The following is a 19,807-nucleotide window of genomic DNA, read 5'->3' on the forward strand; positions in this document are numbered from 1 at the left end:
TTTGAAGTTATTTTGTACTCTGTTTCAATTTTCTTTTATCTTTGTTACTTGCGTTTACCCTTCGGGTGGGAATTTGTCAATTCAATTTGAGTACACAAATGAATATATATTACATATATACATTCTTCAATTTACCACCAGGTTGAGATTTCCCACGAGGGTATTGAGGTGCAGTGGCAGCGGAAGGGCAGCGTGCTTGCCCCGAGCGACCGCGTAACCATCGAGGTGTCGGGCTGCGTGCACAGGCTCACCATCTCCAACGTGTCTCAGAGCGACGCGGGCGAATATGCCGTCGTCATCGGAGACTTCAGACAGACCACACAACTCACCGTGGAAAGTAAGGAAACTTCTTCATTTAATCATTCTTATCTGTGAATCTTTAGGGTACATTTTGTGTACTAGAAAGTGAGGAGACTTTGACTTTATTTGAATCCACATTTAGATTGAGAGTTCATCTATTCTTCATGTGGTCCTACTGTAACATTCACACATAAAATCACAGGGTGACCATAAAGTAACAATCATATTTAATATGATATATAGTAATCAGAATACAGAAATCTATCTTCATTTGATAACTGTCTATGGTTCATCTGGTCTTTGAAATCCAGATGTGTACTGTTCAACAGTATCACACACAAATTCTAAGTAACCTGGCTCCTTTCTTCAACAAAACTTCAGGAATTAACAGCTAAAGTTTTCAAAGCATTAACAGTTGCTTGTACGGTTTCTTTCTTGACATGTGGCTAAACACACATGTACTAACCACATGTCCAGACTGTGCATGATGTACAAAATGACTAATAAACTGGTGGAAGTACATTGTACCAACCTCTAAGTATCTGATACCAGCCCAGAAAAGAATTAAAAGAGTTATCAACCAAGAATTGAGGTATTCAAAAACTCCACCAAGCACAGTTGGGGCATCATCACTAGAAAACTTAAAACAACTCCTGCAATCAAATGTGCAAAGATTGAGTGTAACAAGCCGTTCGGTGTGATATAGCTAGCTGCCGCCGCGCCGCGTGCCTGCGAAGCTGGTGTGTTATGCCGAAGGGCGGATATACCGGCTATACAGATACAGAAGCTGGTGTGAGTACGCCGATGGGCGGTTATACCGGCTATACAGATACAGAAGCTGGTGTGTTACGCCGAAGGGTGGTTATACCGGCTATACAGATACAGATACAGATGTACTAACTGTTACATACTTTTTTCCTCAGTTCGTAAGCTTGAGTTCACCAGGCCTCTGCAGAACATCAAGATCTTTGAGAAGCAGACGGCAACCTTCGAGGTGGAGATCAACTTCTCAGGAGTGGATGTGCAGTGGCTCAAGGTGGGTACTGATTCCTTAAGGAACTTTTCTTAGAAAGGTAGTAAAACTGTTTTCCTTCAAGATGCAGTCTTGAAAGAATTGCAAGGAGAAATGGCTGAAAATGTTTTTTTTGCAAAGATTGCAGTTATCAACCTTTCAGCACCAAGGACAGAGATGATGTATCTTTAAATGATGATGTTAAAGTAAAAGTAGCACTTGATTGCCACAGGGCTAATGTAACAATTTTCTTTGTAACAACTCTCAAACCTTGCCACAAGTATTTACCTAGTGTCATACCTCCATTTTAAGGCATTTCAGCACCATGGACAGTGACTTCTCCCTAATAATGTAGCAGTGACACTTTAATGCCACAAGTCTCATGTAGCAAATTTTTGCAACAATCCTCAAACCTTACCACAAGTACTTACAAAGTGTCATCCCTCCCTTACAGAAGGGTGAAGTGATTTTGCCTAGTGACAATTTCCATGAATGATGTCACAGTGACACTTCATTGCTACAAGTTAATGTAACCATTTTTGTAACAATCCTCAAACCTTGCCACAAGTATCTACCTAGTGTCATACTTTCATTTGAAGGCATTTCAGCACCATGGAAAGTGATTTCTCCCTAATAATGTAGCAATGACACTTTATTGCCACAGGTTTATTGTAACAATTTCTTTGTTACAAACCTTGCCACACCACAAGTATTTACCAAGTGTCGTCCCTCCCTTACAGAATGGCGAGGCGATTGCGCCCAGCGACAAGTTCCGTGTGCACGCCGACCAGAAGGTGCACAGACTGGAAATTCTCAACGTCACCGTGGACGACTCTGGAGAGTACAGCTTCGTCGCCTTGGATACCAAAGCCACGGCAACGCTCTATGTTGACAGTACGTCATCGTAGCTACGTTACTTCAACAGATCACACTCTCCATAGTTTTAGTTCCTGTGGAATTTTGTACCCTGTCTTTTACAAGCAGCATGTTTTGCCCTACCCTTTACATAGCCTTTAATTGTAATTCTTTTGACTCTTCTCTCCATTTCCATCCTTTTCTTAAATCTTCACTTCCTTCCTTTTCTTCCATTCTTTACATTTGATATCATCTGACTTCTCAGTCCTTATTTCCTTTTGAAGTACTTTTCCCTTTATTTCACTGAAACATCACAAGAAAAATTCCACTAACTGTTGGCTGTCTCTGAAATATGCTATAGGATGGCAATGGCACAATAATAATACAACAGTCACACCATGCCATCACATAGCAGATTTTAAAACAGCACAGCCCCACACTTTGCATGTATTTTTCCTGTGATGTCAATGTCCAAATTTCGAATCTTTCCTTACCTGAATAACAATCTTGGGTAACCGTTTGTATGTCTGTTTGCTTGTGTCTCCTGTGTGTCTTCTCTCTCTCTGGTCCATTTCGTTTTGTTTCTCCTGCCACCACCCCACCTACCTGTCCATTCACCCAATCAGTTGCCACCTCTGAACCAGCAGGTAGTTACCATAGTAACTGTCACCATAGTAACTGTCACCATAGTAACTATCACCATAGATACCACACTCCAACCATGACATTTATCAAAAACCATAGTTACCAGAACCATCACAATGATATGTTGGTTTGGTATTCAGAAATTCTTACAAAAACAGTAACAGTAATAATAGATATATCTTTTACAAATCCTTTCCACCTCTACTGACTTTACCCTTGTGGTAGACTTAACAAACTGTACAATGTAGTTGTAGTCATCTGTTCATGTATGTCTTTGTTATGTACTGTGAGACATTTACATTGTACCTTTCCCTCATCTTAGATGTAGTAATTTGCCTTAAGAAGGTTATGAGGATGGATACATCTCTCTAACATATCTGTAAGCATGAGATATAAGAATTTTCTTTTACACAACCAGTAATGTCTCTCACCATGCCTCAGATCTTCTGACTGCTTTTTGCTGCTACACGTATATGTAGCCGATGTAGGTGGCACTTTTGCGGTGAGACAATACTGGTTGTGTAAAAGAAAATCTCTATATCGTATGCTTTACCTACCAGATGAAACTATTTTCAGAATATATCTGTAAGCAAGTCCTAAACTCGCACCTTGTCCTTCCCCCCACAGCGAAACATGTGGAGTTTATCCGTAAGATCTACGAGCCTGTCCGCTGCTCGCCCGGAGAAACCGCCACCTTCGAGCTGGAAATCTCAGAGGAGGACGTGGAGGGACAGTGGTTCCGCAACGAGGTCAACTTTATTCTTTCTTTTTCTAGATTTAGAAAAATATCTGAGTTTTATTCTCAAATCAACAATAGGCTCGAAAAAAATAAGTGAAATCTGAAACAGGCACAATGAAGCACAAATTATTCAACATTTGACTATTCTGATCTAAAATTGAAGGCTGGCTACAAATTATAACTTGTTGGGTTTGACTTCTTTTTCTGAGACAGTGGAAGACAGAAGATCCCACTTTTTTTCTGTAATATGTGTGCCATATTGTGATCCTAAGAGGAGAGTAGTTTCCTTTTTGTCTATTATAGATGTGGGGAAATACAGAATAAATATACCTGATTTCTATCTACATATATGCAGGTGATACTGTAGTAATATTGTGTGATTTCTACCTGTACAGATTACCATGTTCATCAGCGACAACTTGATTTTTTTGTTTGTTTTTTTGTTTATTTACTGAAATATGTATAATTCCCACCTGTGCAGGTGACCCTGTCGACCAGTGACAAGCTTGTTTGTTTGTTTGTTTGTTTGTTTACTGAAATATGTATACTTCCCACCTGTCCAGGTGACCCTGTCGACCAGTGATAAGTACCGGTTTGAGCAGGTGGGCGGAGTCAGGAGGCTGTACATCTCCAACGTGTCCCTCGAGGACCAGGGAGACTACTCGTTTGTCGCTAACGACGCTCAGACCAGCGTCACTCTTTATGTTGAAGGTGAGTCCCAAAGAACGTAGTCTAGAATCTCTTTCAACGGAGGGAAGAATTGTTGCCAAGACGTGTACCTTCAGCTTAGCCCACTTCAATATAATGATATTATAGAAAATATTATGAAAAACTTAAACTTTTCTCCAACTCAAAATTTGACTCACCAGAAATTTTCGACCGAATCACTCAGTCTTCCTCAGCTATCTGACCCAAATGCTGTGGACACGTGATTTTTCCCACGTGTGACGTCAGCAAAGGGTCAAAGGTTGTCTGAAGTCGATATCGCCCCCCGTCCCGGTTGAGCGATGGTTGAAGTGCCCTGATGTATATGGCCTCTTTTATGCCTCTCTTTATGCCTTTTATGTAATTTACCAACTCAGATGAACTTTCATGCTGATATAGAAAATATGCTTAACGGGAAAAAAAATTGAAGAAACAAAGCCTTTAACAAAGGTTTATGCCTTGGTGCACTCAGTTTGATGGAGTTATATACAATTTTCCTTCCTGTCCTCAGCTTTTATGATATCTGCTTGTTGTATTTTCCGTAAAATTGTCTAAGAAACAAGGAAATAAATTGGTGTAGCCTGTAGCCTTAGGTAGGAAGATAAGCTTGACTATTCAAAGACCCACATTGATAATTTCTTTGCAAAATAATGAAGACAATGCCGTTTAGGACCTTTTTATCCCGCTCGTTTATGTATATGTTGCAGGTTGATGTAAATACATTTTAATCATGTCTGTATTCGAATTTTAAATGCGTGTCCATGTAAATATGTGGTAATCATCTCTTTATCAAATTGTAAATGTCTTAACGCAATTCAGCCGGTCTGGCTGCAATGTTTGTGACATATGCATTGAAACAAATAAACCATTCATTAAGACACTTTTCTTGAAGTTTAACGATTTTCCTTCTTTCTGCAGTGAAATACGTTGAGTTCCGTCGCAAGCCGATGGAGACCATCACCGTCAAGCCCAACGAGGTCGCGACCTTCGAGTTTGAGGTCACCGACCAGTACAAGGACGTGGACGTCTCGTGGTACCGGAACGAGATTCGTATTGAGACCGGAGAGAAGTACAAGGTGGAACGCGATCGCTGCGTACACCGTCTGCTCATCGCCGACACAGAACAGGGAGACTCCGGAGAATACGTCTTTGTGGCCGGAGAAACCAGAGAGGTTGTTACTCTCTATGTTGAAGGTATGTCAGAATTTTTCGTTTGCTGTCAACTTTTTTCTCTCGCCATGAACATATTTAGAATGTAAATGAATCAGAACAAAATTTTTCATGTCTACAAAAAATCATCAGAACATGCAACAGAGAAACGTCTAAGTCATTCTGTTTAATATGACAATAGTACAAACTAGATGACATCTGTATGTTAGAATTCGCTTTGACACCTGAATGGTATGATATATTCCTCTTTATCTGTGTATAAATGTATACTGTCTATGTATAAATGTATACCAGACATGTATACTGCTGGTGGTTGACCTCTAGTAAAGAAGCCTTATAGAATTTAAGACAAGTAATGCTCTTGATAAATGGAAGGTGTCAGTCTTGTACATGTACATGTATACTTGTGATCATGCTTGTATCTGGGAGCAATTTTGTATCTTTGTCGTTATGATAATATAATGATTTACGGTAATGTAACTTGTGATAGATTTGATATGATTGTACAATCAATCTTGTTATTTTTTTGATAATATGTATCATGTCCATAACCATATCATGTCCAACTTACTCAATGTAGTCTTGAAGTTTTAGTCCTTAACCTTAGGTAGATAATCACACGCCCAGTCCACTGTTACTTAATCGTGAATGTCCACAGTATTTCAGTTCACGTTTCTTAGACACCTCTCTTAATAATCACTCTTCCTTTAAGTATCCACCGGTACATTTTTATTTCCCTTTTCACATTTTTGTTTCACTTTTGTTATTTTTTGTCAAGTTAGTCATTTAGTCCACCTTTTTTCTTTTTGGTTTCATTTTATTTTCTGCCATTTTGAGTTTGTTCTGTTGGCATGCTTAGCCTTGCATTCAGCATCTTCGCATTCAGCATCTGCATCCACTCCCTTGGCACTCCCACTGACAAGTCCCCTGGCTGCCAGCACAAGTTCATGATCAGCTGTCTTGCACTGCCACCCTATAAATACCATACCAGGGCTTTCGCCTTTGTCTGTTATCCCTACAGTTGACAGAAATCTGCTAGACAAAATCTCTGGACAATCAAAATCAGTCGATTGAGAAATGAAAAAATTGTAAACGGTTTACAGTAAACATGTCAAGAAATAAACCATGCCAAGTCCTGACCTATTTGTTGATGTTAAAAACACCATTTTTGTCCTGAAACAGGTTTGAACTGTCATTTCCAATACAAAACACAAAAAAGCACTCACCAAGGACACTATATAATTTCCTTGAACCCACCCAAATTTTCAACTTACTGTTTATTTTCTTTCTTTGTCTACTAGAGGTAAAACTAGAGGTAAAACAAAATGCAAATGCCCTCAATTTATTTTTCAATCTATTTTACCATTTGTGGCCAAAAATTGTGACATTATTATAAAAACGATTGAATTATTCCACAAAATTGGGATGAAAAAACAAGCTCAAAGACAGCGAGAGCCCTGCACCACACTAACTCACCCTTTGCCCGGCCATATCCAAAAAAAAAAAACCCTGCTGGCAAACTTTGAGCCGTGCATTCCTCCGCTTAGTTACAGTTGACGAGGAGACTCCCCTGCCTGATATCCAAATCCGCTCCGCACCCCGAGAGCCGATCCGCGTCGACCCGCATGACACCGCGGTCCTCGAGATCGAAATCTCAGAGGAGGATTACGACGCTCAGTGGCTGCATAAGGACTTGAGGCTTGAGATTAGCGACAAGTATGTGATCGAGCGGGACCGCTTCACGCATCGGCTGCTGATTTACGATACGCTGCCGGAAGACGCCGGAGACTACGTGTTTGTTGCTGGGGAAACCAGACACGTCTTCACGATTTACGTAGAGAGTAAGAACAAACCCGCTTCTAGCTGCATCCTGCTTTTGTTTCCCCCTCGCTAAGCCAGAACCCTGTATGAGTTAGAGAACTTTTATGATGATCATATCATACTCTGATTTTTTTGCTAAGCCAGAGACAGAATTTTTTTCTGATGATGATAGCATACTCTGATTTTTCAGATGAAGTCAGAGCCCTGTATCTATGAAGCAGAGAATTTTTATGAAGATGATATCTTACTCTGATTTTTTTGTTTTATTCCAGTAGGATTTTTTTCACAAATTCTTGCCATGGAAGAATTTATTTTTTTGAGTCTCTAAGAAAGTCTTAAAGTTCTTGTTTTTGTCCAAGTTATGTTGCCTTGTGTTGTATGTCCCGGGTCTCTCTACTCCATGTGAACAAGTTTTGTGTTTTCTACAACTGTTGTTGTCAGTACCTAATATTATGAGGAGCTAGGAAAAGTCTTTTTTGTTGAAATTAATCTAGAATTGCTGCTGATACATATGTGGAAGGAATCAAATTGAATGTATCTTGTAGAGTGAGTACATGTACATGTATAAGTGTAGTCAAGTTGGTAGTAGTCTGTACAGTTTTAACCCTGTTGCTACTGACTTATGCTGTACTAATCCAGACTCGGTGCATTTGTGCACCCTCGGGAGACTGAAAGTTAAAGTTAACATCTCCGTTCCCCCTCCCTCCAGCTGCTCACGTTGAGATGCAGCGTACCATCGAGGCATTCGAAGTCGTTGAGTACCAGACGGCGACACTCCAGTTCGAGATTGACGAGGACGTGTCTGCCGTGCAGTGGCTACACAACGACAAGGAGATATACGCAGGTCAGTAAACATCTTGCACAATATATTTCTTAGGGAAAGTCAGACAAATTCTATCTTAGAGAAAGTCTTGAAGAAATGTTTCAGGTAATGATAAGTTCGCCCTTTGCAACAAGTTATAGTATGAATTTGTCTTGATAGTATAGCATGATTTTACTTTGTGTATACTATTTTTATAAGTCAAGAAGAGCAAAAGGGCAAAAATTACACCAGACACAGTTACTGAATGATCTATCTGTTAGTAAATGGAATAGTGTTATAGGGTTGCAAGATTTGCTGGACCTTTATTGAAGATTTGGTGCAACATTCAATAGTTAATGGTTACAAGTAATAGTTAATGGTTAAGATGTTACTGGGTACCTTGAGTGACTTCCTACACCATTAAGCTATTGTAAGCTTTAGAGTTAGATGAATTATAGTATACAGGAGATGTTAGTTTTGTTTTGTTTTTCTTCTTATACAATTCCCTAAGTACTAGTAACTAGTATCATACAGTATGTTATGTCACCCAATGCATTTAGCCCGGAAGGGCATGAATATGCAATAAACATCATTTTCATTGTCATTACCAGGTGGCACTATGGATTGTAAGTTTGATTTTTATGTGACTCTTTGACACCTTTAGGAGAAAAGTACCAGATGGAGTCTGAGAAACGTCTCCACAAACTGAGCATCATCAACATCACCCAGGATGATGCTGGCAACTACACACTGGTGGCCGGGGAGGCACGCTACACAACCACGCTCATCGTGAAACGTAAGCCTTTACTCTTTCATACATGTACACACACATGTATACAACCACATACATGGTACACAACCACGCTCATCGTGAAACGTAAGAAGTGTTACAGTTACTCTTCTATACATGTACAGAACCACGCTCATTGTCAAATCTTTAATTGTCAGGAGAGACATTATGTTCACTTCTGTCAGGAAATCCTGACGATGCTCATTGTCAAACACAAAATCATTCTTGCTATGGGTCATATTCCAGAAAAGAAATTCATATTCATTTATCAGAAGAAATACACTTACTACTAATCCTACAGATCAGACATTCATAAAACATGTATAGTCTAGAGCATGATAGCACAAAGTGGTAGATGATCATATATTTGTGGGATTCACATATCCTGCATCATTAGACACTGAGTACTGTTGCAATATTGATTGTACTTTAGATTCTGATTGTTTTGCTGGAATTACCAGTACTTATCTTGCTGTCATGTGTTGTGATTGTTCATGTGCATGAAAGGTTTTAATTCCCTTATTCTTAATATCTGTCACTCTACATCTATACCTCCTCACACACACGTATACCTTTAGCTACAAAGTCCTGGTGTGACCCCTCATACTACTCTCTTCCTATGCTCTCTAATGGAATCTCCAGTTTTACATTACTTTGTTCACTTGTGACACCCTCACAGCCCTTTCCCTTCCTTATCCAGTTTTATTTAGTCTTCTCCTATCTGTGTCTGATTCAGCAGTGTAGGTGTTGCCTCCAGTCTTCTAAGAGTAATATGTTAAATCATAACCAACTCGGTCGGTAGTTCCTTCATAAGATTAAGACTCCTTTTTCTTCTCTAGCTTTTAACTGAATTGCCAAAAAAGGCAAGTCTTCCATAAACTGCTCCTAGCTAGCATCACCCTTGCCCAAATATTCAAAACATAAAGTAGGTGTAATGATGCAACTAAGAAGGATTCACATCTCTGCCTAGTTCTCTGAAAAACATCTTTTTCTTCTCTTTGTCTTAATCCCGATTTCTTGACAACTGAAACCAAAACTTGACATTAACCAAAAAATGACAAAAAATTATGTCTGTTCAATCTGTTTTGTACCTGGTATTTGTTGAGCTCATTCCTCAGAGTGAGCTTTACAGATATCTGGCTTCCCATATGTTTTTGCATGAATAGCACCTCTTGGAGACGCCAGCGTTTTCTTCCCAAGCTTGCAAGGATGGAAGAAAAGGTCTCAAGTTGTCATTCATCAGAGAACAGACACTTTCCTGGCTAACTTGGCAAAACCAAAACCTTTCCGACAACAAGGTGACATTTTCCTGACAAGTTTACAGGAAACTCGACAAAGGTGTGAATCCTTGCTAACTGAACAGCAGGAAAGAACTGAAACTGAAAGAGAGCCCACATTTCCTAATAAGGCAAACATTTTCCTGGAATCTGACATTCCTTCTGGTTCTAAAACTGCTGAAAATCCCTTCCTGGAACTTCCTAAATCTGATTCAGAACCTGAGGCTTTTCTGGAAAGCTTGGCAGAGCCAAGGCAACAGCGGGCAGTCACTAGGGAAGAGGATAGCCCCATGCTTGTAACAGGACCTGTACTGCCACAACATACTGAGTCAGGGGATGCTTTTCTGGAAAGTATTTCAGAAATGAGAGACAAGCGGAAAGAAAATATACCCACATCTCCTCCCCCTGAACATGAGTCAGTCTCTGAGTCTGAAGTTTTCCTCGAAAGCTTGGCTGAACCCAAAGAAAGACGCGCAATGGCAAGGGAAGAGGAAAGCATCATGCCTGTTTCTCATACAAAGGAGCTACCGAAAGAGGAAGATACTTTCCTCACAAGTTTGACAGAAGCAAGTGAGCTGCGTAAAGCTAACATTCAGCCATCCCCGCCATCTGACTCTGTGTCTGATTCTATCTCGGACGATGTCTTTCAAGAAAATGGTGCAGAAATAAGTCCAGTAGAAGATGTTGATGTTGCTCCTGAAGATTTTGAGGACATCTCAGATGCGGAGGAGGATTCCACACACTTCGGACCAGATGAGGAAGTTGACTCTCCATTCCCAACATGGGATGAAGAAACAGAAGAGTTTCAGCATGACTTAGAAGCTCAGGCTTTCCTCACAGCTTTGGAAGAAGGGAAGAACAGAAGGCTGTTGGGCTGGGAAGCAGGAGAGGACACTTTCCTTGTCTCTTTAGATGAAACAAAAACAAAGGATTCCTTTACAACAGATGATGAAACCAATATGCCTCTTTCAGATGAGCCAACACACAGCTTAGTAGCATCTGATGTAGAAAACATTTTTCTAACGAGTTTACAAGGACCAGTAGCCAAACGATTTGGTTCCAGTGATGCTGGAATGCAGGAAGAGTTTCTCTCAAGTCTTGAGGATCCAAAACATAGAAGAGAAGCAACAATTGAAGCAGGTAGTGATCAATTTCTAGCAGATTTGCAAGACCCTAAAGCAAAGCGAGAGTCTCTTCAAGCAGATGATACTGAGGAAGAGATATATGGTAAAGAGGAAGAGTTTCTATCAAGTCTTGAGGATCCAAAACATAGAAGAGAGGCTAGGATAGAAGCAGGTAGTGATGAATTTCTGTCAGGTTTGCAAGATGGCAAAGCAAAGCGAGAGTCCCTCCAAGTGGGTAACAGTGAGATCTCTAGTTCACCCTCTTTAGCCGCCCTTGAAGAAGAAAAGGAGAAAGGAGCAAAGACCATACAGAAAGACGTGCGAAAACTCGTTCATCTCTTAGAGAGGCCAAAGTGGAGTCGGGAAACTCAGGTAATCAGTCTTGAGGATGAAGAAGAAGACTCAGATGAAAGTGAGAGTGACTATGAAGAAAGCACAGAAGAAGATGGAGACAGTGGTGACAGCTATGACTTGGAAGAGGAAGTGGACCGGATCTTGGAGAATGTAGAAGACGTAGAGATGGGAAGAGGCCAGGGGAGTGACACTGACAGGACAGTAAACTCCTCACTGGCAAGCATCGAGGAAGAAGACGAAAGCCAGGAAAGTCTTGAAGATTTAGAAGGTGAGGGTGAGCCTTTTGCGGAAGGAACTGCAGAAGAGAGGACTGCTTTTTTCTCAGGGGAAGGTTCTGAGGTGGAAACTGAGGTGGAAGAAACACCTGAAGAAGACTTAGAAAGAGATACTGTACAGACTGAAGATGTTGAAGGTTTGGAAAGGCCAAAGAAAAAGCCAGAGCCATTTGATCCTGCATTCTGGCAAGAGAGTACTTCATCTCAAATACAATCTGCTTCAGAGGTAGGGGGTAAAATAGGGGCTGCAGAGCTAGAAACATCACCACCTAAATTTGAGGAAGCAAAGCAGGAAGGGGCTGAACAAGCACTAGAAACACCTGAAATAGGTGGTGAAGAAACTGATCCATTCTTGGCAAGTTTAGAGGACATCCGCAGGCAGCGTCTTAAGACATTACGGGAGCAAGGTGCCTTTGGAGACCATCTTGAAGATCAGGATCCCTTCTTAAAGAGCCTGGAAGATCTTAGACAGAGAAGGCTAGCAGCTCTCGAGGAACAGAGCAAAACTTTCCTTGTGGGGTTCCCAGAAAAGCAAATTGAGACTGATGTGGTTGTGCAGGGAAGGACCGTCTCTTTCTTAGCTCCTATTGAAGAACAGGAGGAGCCTGAGAAGGTGGCCAGCAGCGAGACAGAATCTTCAGAAACTGAAGAAGAAACAGATTCTGCTGAAGAAGTGGATGACCGGAATCTGCTTGACTCTGATGGTTCTGAAGATGAAGAGTCTGATGAACCAGTGGATCCTTTCTTAGCCAGCTTGGAGAAACCAAAACAAGACAGGCTAGCCAGCATGCAGGCTGAGACTTGTCCGTCCTTAAACAATCAAGGGAGGCTGGAGAAGTTTGCTACAGAAGAAGACGTCTTTCTAGCAAGTTTGGAGCCAGCAAAGGAACAGCGCAGCATCTCAAGGCGTAACGAAGACATAGAAGAACATGTGTCTAGCACTGATGAGGGAACACCACAGCCAGAAGATCCCTTCCTTGCCAGTTTGCAAGAACCTAGAGACTTGCGACAAGCAACGTTCTTGGAGAAGGGTTACACAAAGCCTCAACATGCTAAAGAAGGTGATCCATTCCTTGAGGAGAAAGATCCCTTCTTGGAGAGCTTAGAAGAACCAAAGGAGCAGCGGCTTGCGAGATTTAAGGAGCAAGAAGAAGAGTTGTCAGATACTTCACAGCCACACCTTAAAAGGAAGTCAGCAGACCTCGATGACACTTCTTTTTCTTTCCTAGAAGGACCCAAGCACTTTAAGGTATCCGAGCTACAAGAAAGCCAGGATCCTTTCTCTTCATCTCAAGATGTTGATCCCTTCTTGTCGAGATTGCAAGATGGAAAACAAAAGCATCTTGAAGCTGCCCAGTGCAGGTTTGAAGATGACTTCTCACCTTCCTCAGATGGAAATGTCTTAAAGAACAAAGGCAATGTCTTAGATGCATCTGAAGAAGACAGTTTCCTGGCTAGTTTAGAGGGACCCAGACAATTGAGAAAAGCAGGAATTGAGCGAAATCAAGACTTCCAGTACGAGAGCTTCCAACAGTACACAGAGGGTGAGGCTGATGTGGTAGACTTAGATCCTCACAAATCTCAGTCTATTAACCAGACTTCTTAAAGATCATGAGTATCTTAAGAAGTTGCGATTTGCAGTTTCTTACCTGCGAAACTAAAATCAATAATCTACGCGTTGAAGTGTTTGATCTCATCGTGTGGAAAAGCTTAGTTGTTAAAATTATGTGTGAGAGTAGTAGATATTAAACTTTTAATTCTACTCAATAAGTACAGTATACCACTCACAATCTTTGTGATTAGATAGATTGTTTTTAGGAACAGCTCACAACTATGATAAATAGTCACCGTGATAATAATGGATGGAAAGTACAGATTTGAATCCCCGTTAAACACAATGATATACTTTGAAACAGACCCAGAATTTTTTTTTAAATTAGTTAATCCCCTTCCCATCATTATTCTCCCTATTCATGCAAAATTCATCCTTCAACATCCCGGAATGATCATAATAATCACATCAAAACGCTAAAATCCATTCCCCATCAGTCATATATGCTGTGCATTAAGTTTTGGGCTCCTGAGACTGCTGCATATGCTTTGCTTTGCTCCATTGTTGGGACCGTTACTTGTAGAATTTGGGAAGAAAAGGGCAGTAGTTAGGTGTAACTCAAAAGTAAATGGAATGTTTAAGTTTTAATGATCCTGTAGGCCACAGAATCAGAATGATAAATTTTAAACTGGGTTTGTTTGCTGTAATAGCTGAGAGAAACCTTCACAAAACTGCAAACTATTTCTTCTATCAAAAAAGTCACTATAGATTCATATCAGTCTCAAATGCAGGATGCATGCTTTCTTACAGATGTCCCCATTGGTTGGTTTGAATATTCAAACTGCCATCCATAGCTTATGATTGGTGGGTTGCTTAATGCCTTATTCAGATGGTCGTGGATCTACTTCAAAAATCAAGCAAAAAATTCACACTTAAGCCTCAGGTAGCAAAGCAATCCATTGCCACCGCTGGCTAACCGCAGACAGTTGCATGGCTGCAGCATGCTGCTTCACGTGTCTCTGCTTTCTGCAGTTGGGGAGAAAGACAGTGAGTTCCTTGTGAACCTGGAAGATGGGAAGGGAAAGAGGAAGGAAGCTTGGGATAAGGAGGATGGAGAAGAAGTAAAGCCTAAGCAACAGAAAACTGAGGAACAAACCGATTCCTTCCTGGAGGGTTTGGAAGAAGGCAAACTTAAGAGGCAGAAGACTTTGGAGGGTGACTGCTTAGCATTGTCCTTTGACCCATGACCCTGACCTTTGACACACAAATACATGCCCTCCTGAAGACCCCTACATCACCTTTTCAGTGTCGAGCCCCAATAACCAAGGTCCCCACATTCCACATCCTTGCGATGAACTTTGACCATTTTCCTGGTACTTTGACCTTTTACCTTCCCCCCTTGTGGTTCGATTGTCAACCCTACTTCGTGGTTTGGAGGACTGGTGGTTTGTTGTGTGATTTGTTTGTCTGACATGTGCTGTGGTCTACCCTCTCACCGATCTATACACCTCTACATGCAGGTCATTGACCTTTATCATTGTGGTGACCACTAGACGAAACAGCAGAAATTCCTATGCAAAAGAGTTTACGTCTAACATTGTGGGCAACAGGCACATTTCATGTAAACTTTGGACACGACAAACAGTGGCAGTTGGATCCTGTCCTGATCTTCCTTCAGTCAAAACCTTTCTTATGCAGAGGTGGTCACTAGAACAGTTTCGACTATATGTGACTTCTGTATACTTGTGTATGATGTTTCTGAGTCTGACAGCTAACGTTGCCCCTTTCCTGTTCTGTCCGTCTTGTGCAGAGGTGGTCACTAGTACAGGTTCGACTGTATGGGACTTCTCCTGCACATTTGTACATGATGTTTCTGACAGCTAACGTTGCCCCTTTCCTGTTCCCTCCAGCGGCTGAGCTAGAGTTGGCAGCTCCCCAGTTCACCCAGACCCTGAAGAGTCACATTGTGGAGGCGGGAGAACCTATCCGCTTCCACGGCACCGTGTGTGGACACCCCCCGCCACAGATCAGCTGGCTGAAGGTACATAAGGCTTTCACTACTGCTGTATCCAGAACCATGCTTTTATATCCAGAACCGTGCTCAGATATGTACAACATATAATGTAGCTAGCTGTATAGTAGACATACAATTCCTCCTTGTGACTTCTATAAATATTGTATAGCTCTTAATTCATGACTGTATATATTGTACATAGATTAATGTAATGAGCCGGTAGTCTTATAGAATGTTCTTCATTACTCTTTATACCGTGTCTTCTATCAATGTTGTATAGCATAGATTTGACAAGTGGATTGTACTACTTAATTGTAATTAGTTCAAGTCTTTTACAACACTTTGACTTACATTGTGCCACTTACAAATGTTGTGCAATAAACTTGCATTTGATTTTGTCCTTCAGAATGGCCAGCCGATCGCAGAGGGCGACAAGTACAAGTTCGTAACCGACGGTAACACGCACACCCTCCTGGTCATCAACGCCGCCATCGAGGACAGCGCAGAGTACGCCTGCGTCGCTAGCAACGACGTCGGCATGGCAACAAGCTCCGCCCAGCTCCTGGTCGAGGGTAAATTGTTCAGCAATACTAAATACGAGTTGGTCGAGAACAAGAAGATCAATTACTTTAGGGAGATCTACTCTTCTCACTGAAGATTAGGATTTGTTCTTAAAGAGTTAAAGTTTGTTCTTCAAGACTCTGCAAGGAAACTTTGTGCGGGTTGTGTTTCATGCTTGCAGAATTCAAAACAGCTATTTTCAGCAAATTAGCATGCAAATTATATTCACGAAATGTTTGAAAAAAAAAAGCAACTTCTTAGACTTTTTCATGGTAGAAACCCCAAGTCTTTCCTGCCCTTTAAGATTTTTGAAAAGGATTCCAAGGACAAAAGCCTGCATGCCCCAAGGTCAGGCTGTGTCTCAAGGAGTTGGTGACCTGTGTCTTGAGACATTTGTTCCTTAAGTAAAATCGTCACTAAGATTCCTTCCAAGAGGCAGCTACAAGTGTCAAGGGAAGGGCTTTTGAAAGGGTTGCCCCTTTTACCAAATTTCAAATGGTGCCAAGGCTGATTTTTTTCCCCAGTTGCCTTTTTTCCTTTGAGTGAAAATTTGTTTGGTTTTGAAGGTCTAAAATATAGGGGTGTTCTACATGTATCTTTATTAGTTAGGAAACTTAATTCAACTGTCTCCAGGGAGATATTCTGGCTAGTGCGGCACCATGTGCTGCATGTGTGTGTGTGTGTGTGTGTTTCTCCTTCTTTCTTTCTTTGGTATGAGTTTAGAGTACAAACAATTCTTTAAGTAGGTTATAGGTAGGAAATTTTCTACTAGGGTGCAAAGAAAGGTTGATTTGTATTGTATACTTTACTCTCTTTGCCTCCTTGATCTGTCCTGTGTAAAAGGACCAAGTCCTCTGCTATTAGGGTAATAAAATTGGTCACGACCGACTAACCAATCGCCAGCGAAAACTATCCAACCCACCAACACAAAACTATGATCACTGCTGCATTCTGGGAAGGGTGCATTGTGGGTAATAAAATTAGTCATGTGACGCGAACCCCTTAGCAACCCCCTCATAGCAACGACCTTGGAAGGAAGGGGAGAATGACTAATTTTATTACCCTATGACGTGGACAACTTGGTGTCTTCTCTGATAACAAGACTGTCAAAAATCATTCATGCTTCTTCTCAACTTTTCTGTCTGCCTTTCTCTGCTGAAATGTACATTTCAAACTCCTATTGTCATGGTAGGGGGCAAGAAATGTGGCTCAAATTCACAAATATCATCAAATCTGCAAAATTCTCATGCACCTTTCCCATTTTCATCCACTTTTCTGTTTTTTGATTGTGGTTTTTGTCCACTTTGTTAAATTCCTGCAAGTAAAAAAATGATAGAAAAAACACCGTCCTAAAATGGGACCAAATCATATCCCATTGTTGCTTCCTGTTGCTGTCAGCGTTTTTCCTATTTTTCTTCACTTTTCTGGTTTCCTAGGAAGCCGTTTCCTAGGAAACCTACATCTCTCTCATCTCAATGTTTTTCATTTCTATTTGTCCTCCTTTCTCCGTCTCTCTTCACATTTTCTGAGCCATGTTTTCTGCTCAAAACCACTTCTACACCACTGCCATTTCTGTCAGCAAACTTGTCTCTCTGTCGATTTTCATTTCTTGCCAAAACGTCTGTTTCTCTCTCTCTCACTCTCTTCACTGTATCTCTGTGGCTTTGATCAATAAATGTTGTGTGGGTTGGAAAGTTCTGTCCTCTGGCATTTCATGCTCTGCCTTCCTCAAACACATAGTGCTAGGATCATACTGTGCTCTTACTAACTCCTTACAGCCAACCATAGAACATTATCAAGTGAATGTTGTAGATAACCTTACTCAAAAATCAAACTCAGATCAGCTTTCAGATCTATGCAGATACAGATACATTAAGTATGGGTAGCGTCAAGCACAGGGTTTCAAAGGAGTGAAAAATACTTTTAAATATCAACCAGTCACTTCTAACATATGTCTCTACTTAAAATAATGGTTCCTTGAATGAAAATGCTGACCATAAACAGGCTGCTATTTTCCAATGAATAGCTAGCTATCTAGTGCAAAATCAGTCTTTAGGAAATGTCTTTCACTCACTCACACACACACACACACACATACACACACACCTTAGACACAGTTCATAAAGTTATAGAGCAAGCCATCTACAAAATTATTATAGTATGAAACTTAGCTAATTATGAATCTTAGCTAATTATGAGGCTATCATTAGCTAGATTAGCCTGTATGAGCGCCGTTTCCAAGCCGTTGTGCATGTTGTACAGAGCATGGAGTGGAGGAAGCGATGGAGGAGGAGGTGCGGCCGCCCCGCATCCTGGAGCCCATTCAGGGTACCGAGACTCGTGAGGGAGAGGGAGCAGGCTTCACCTGCAGGATCGAGGGAACCGGTGAGGACACTCTTTCTTTTCTTACAGTTTCCCTGTCCTTGGTACTGAAAGTCTAGTTTGCTTCTTCTCACTTCCACTGACTTATATATCAAAGCTCCACGATACGATGCAATGCTAACCAGTGAATGAATGGTAAGCTGATGACTTCCTATTATCCAGAGAAATGGAAAACATGAAGCATTCTTGTATGATTCTTGACACATGGGTTCTTGTCAATGTATTCATCTCCCCTCTACAGACCTTTACAATACTTGGTAGTGTATCTCTCCATAGTTGTTAAATGTGTCTAATCTGTGCCTGTCCTTGGTACTGAATGTTAAGCTCTGTCTGTCTCCACAAAGTGAATGAATGAATGAATGAATGAATGAATGACTGGTTTATTTGATCAACATGATCCTTAAAAAAGTACATTGCAGCCAGGTGGACATTAGATTGCACCGTATGTATGTAAATCTGACTATCTGTTACACTGTTGTTTACCCGTTCTTGGTACTGAATGTTAATCTCTCTCGTTCTCCCTTCCACAAAGGTGGACATTACGTGGTACCATATACATACATGTACATGTATGAATCTGATCTACCTGTCCATAGTACTGAATCTTTTACTGTTCTCATCCTCCAACCCCAGAGGTGGACGTAACATGATACCGTATCTGTACATGTACAAATGTATGAATCTGATATGTCCCTGTCCTTGGTGCTGAATCTTATGTTGTATCCCTCTCCCTCCCCCAGAGGTGGACGTTACGTGGTACCGTAACGATTCTCCCATCAAGCCGTCCAAGTTCTTCCAGCTGATGTCCGAGGGCGAGTACTATGTCTTAAACATCAGCGAGGCTTTCCCTGAAGACGCCGGAACCTACAAGGTCGTGGCGGTCAACCCGGCCGGAGAGGACCAGTGTGCCGCGGACCTGGCCGTGGAGAGTAAGTCACACACGCACACCTGTCAACTCCTGAAGGGAAATTTCACTTCACTTTCACTCTCAGCAACACCTGTTGAAGTGAAAGTTTTTTTCCGTAACACCTGAAGTGAAAATTTCGCTTCACACTTTCAGTAACACCTGAAAACTTGATAGGATCATACTTTCATTGTTTCTATCTGCACGCTTGCCGCAACTTGTTTCACTACATTGAAGCATAGACTGGTGTCTGATTTAAAAAATATGCATGAAATGACCAGTATGACATGCCTTCAGTGTACAGCCAGTTTAACTACAGCATATAATGTTGAAATCAGTGACACAATCAGAAAAAATCCCCCTACAAGCTTTAATATGTTTATCTTCATACATATCATTTAAAAAAAGACTATGTCACAAGCATCTCCACCAGTCTATGCTTTTCATATTGTATAGTTATCCCTGTGTTTAGTCTTGCATTTCTCTCATGTTCCTAGAAGTAGAAACATTAATTTTGCTCTGCTT

The 19,807-nt window shown here is 41.1% G+C and overlaps 1 protein-coding gene across 1 annotated transcript in view; it reads left to right on the plus strand.

The window, feature by feature from the left end:
* LOC109471808 (muscle M-line assembly protein unc-89-like) overlaps positions 1–19,807 on the plus strand; it is a 159,851-nt gene that overhangs the window by 127,468 nt on the left and 12,576 nt on the right. The window contains exons 87-100 of the mRNA XM_019771162.1: positions 142–337; positions 1,224–1,336; positions 2,053–2,206; positions 2,794–2,814; positions 3,440–3,561; positions 4,115–4,262; positions 5,175–5,450; positions 6,974–7,267; positions 7,957–8,091; positions 8,714–8,845; positions 15,332–15,462; positions 15,842–16,007; positions 18,259–18,381; positions 19,119–19,307. Coding sequence (XP_019626721.1) covers positions 142–337; positions 1,224–1,336; positions 2,053–2,206; positions 2,794–2,814; positions 3,440–3,561; positions 4,115–4,262; positions 5,175–5,450; positions 6,974–7,267; positions 7,957–8,091; positions 8,714–8,845; positions 15,332–15,462; positions 15,842–16,007; positions 18,259–18,381; positions 19,119–19,307 — 2,200 coding nt within the window. The remainder of the gene's footprint in view (positions 1–141; positions 338–1,223; positions 1,337–2,052; positions 2,207–2,793; positions 2,815–3,439; positions 3,562–4,114; positions 4,263–5,174; positions 5,451–6,973; positions 7,268–7,956; positions 8,092–8,713; positions 8,846–15,331; positions 15,463–15,841; positions 16,008–18,258; positions 18,382–19,118; positions 19,308–19,807) is intronic.

The sequence above is a fragment of the Branchiostoma belcheri genome, unplaced genomic scaffold (assembly GCF_001625305.1).
Source record: "Branchiostoma belcheri isolate BF01 breed outbred unplaced genomic scaffold, Haploidv18h27 scaffold26, whole genome shotgun sequence".
Lineage (NCBI taxonomy): Eukaryota > Metazoa > Chordata > Leptocardii > Amphioxiformes > Branchiostomatidae > Branchiostoma > Branchiostoma belcheri.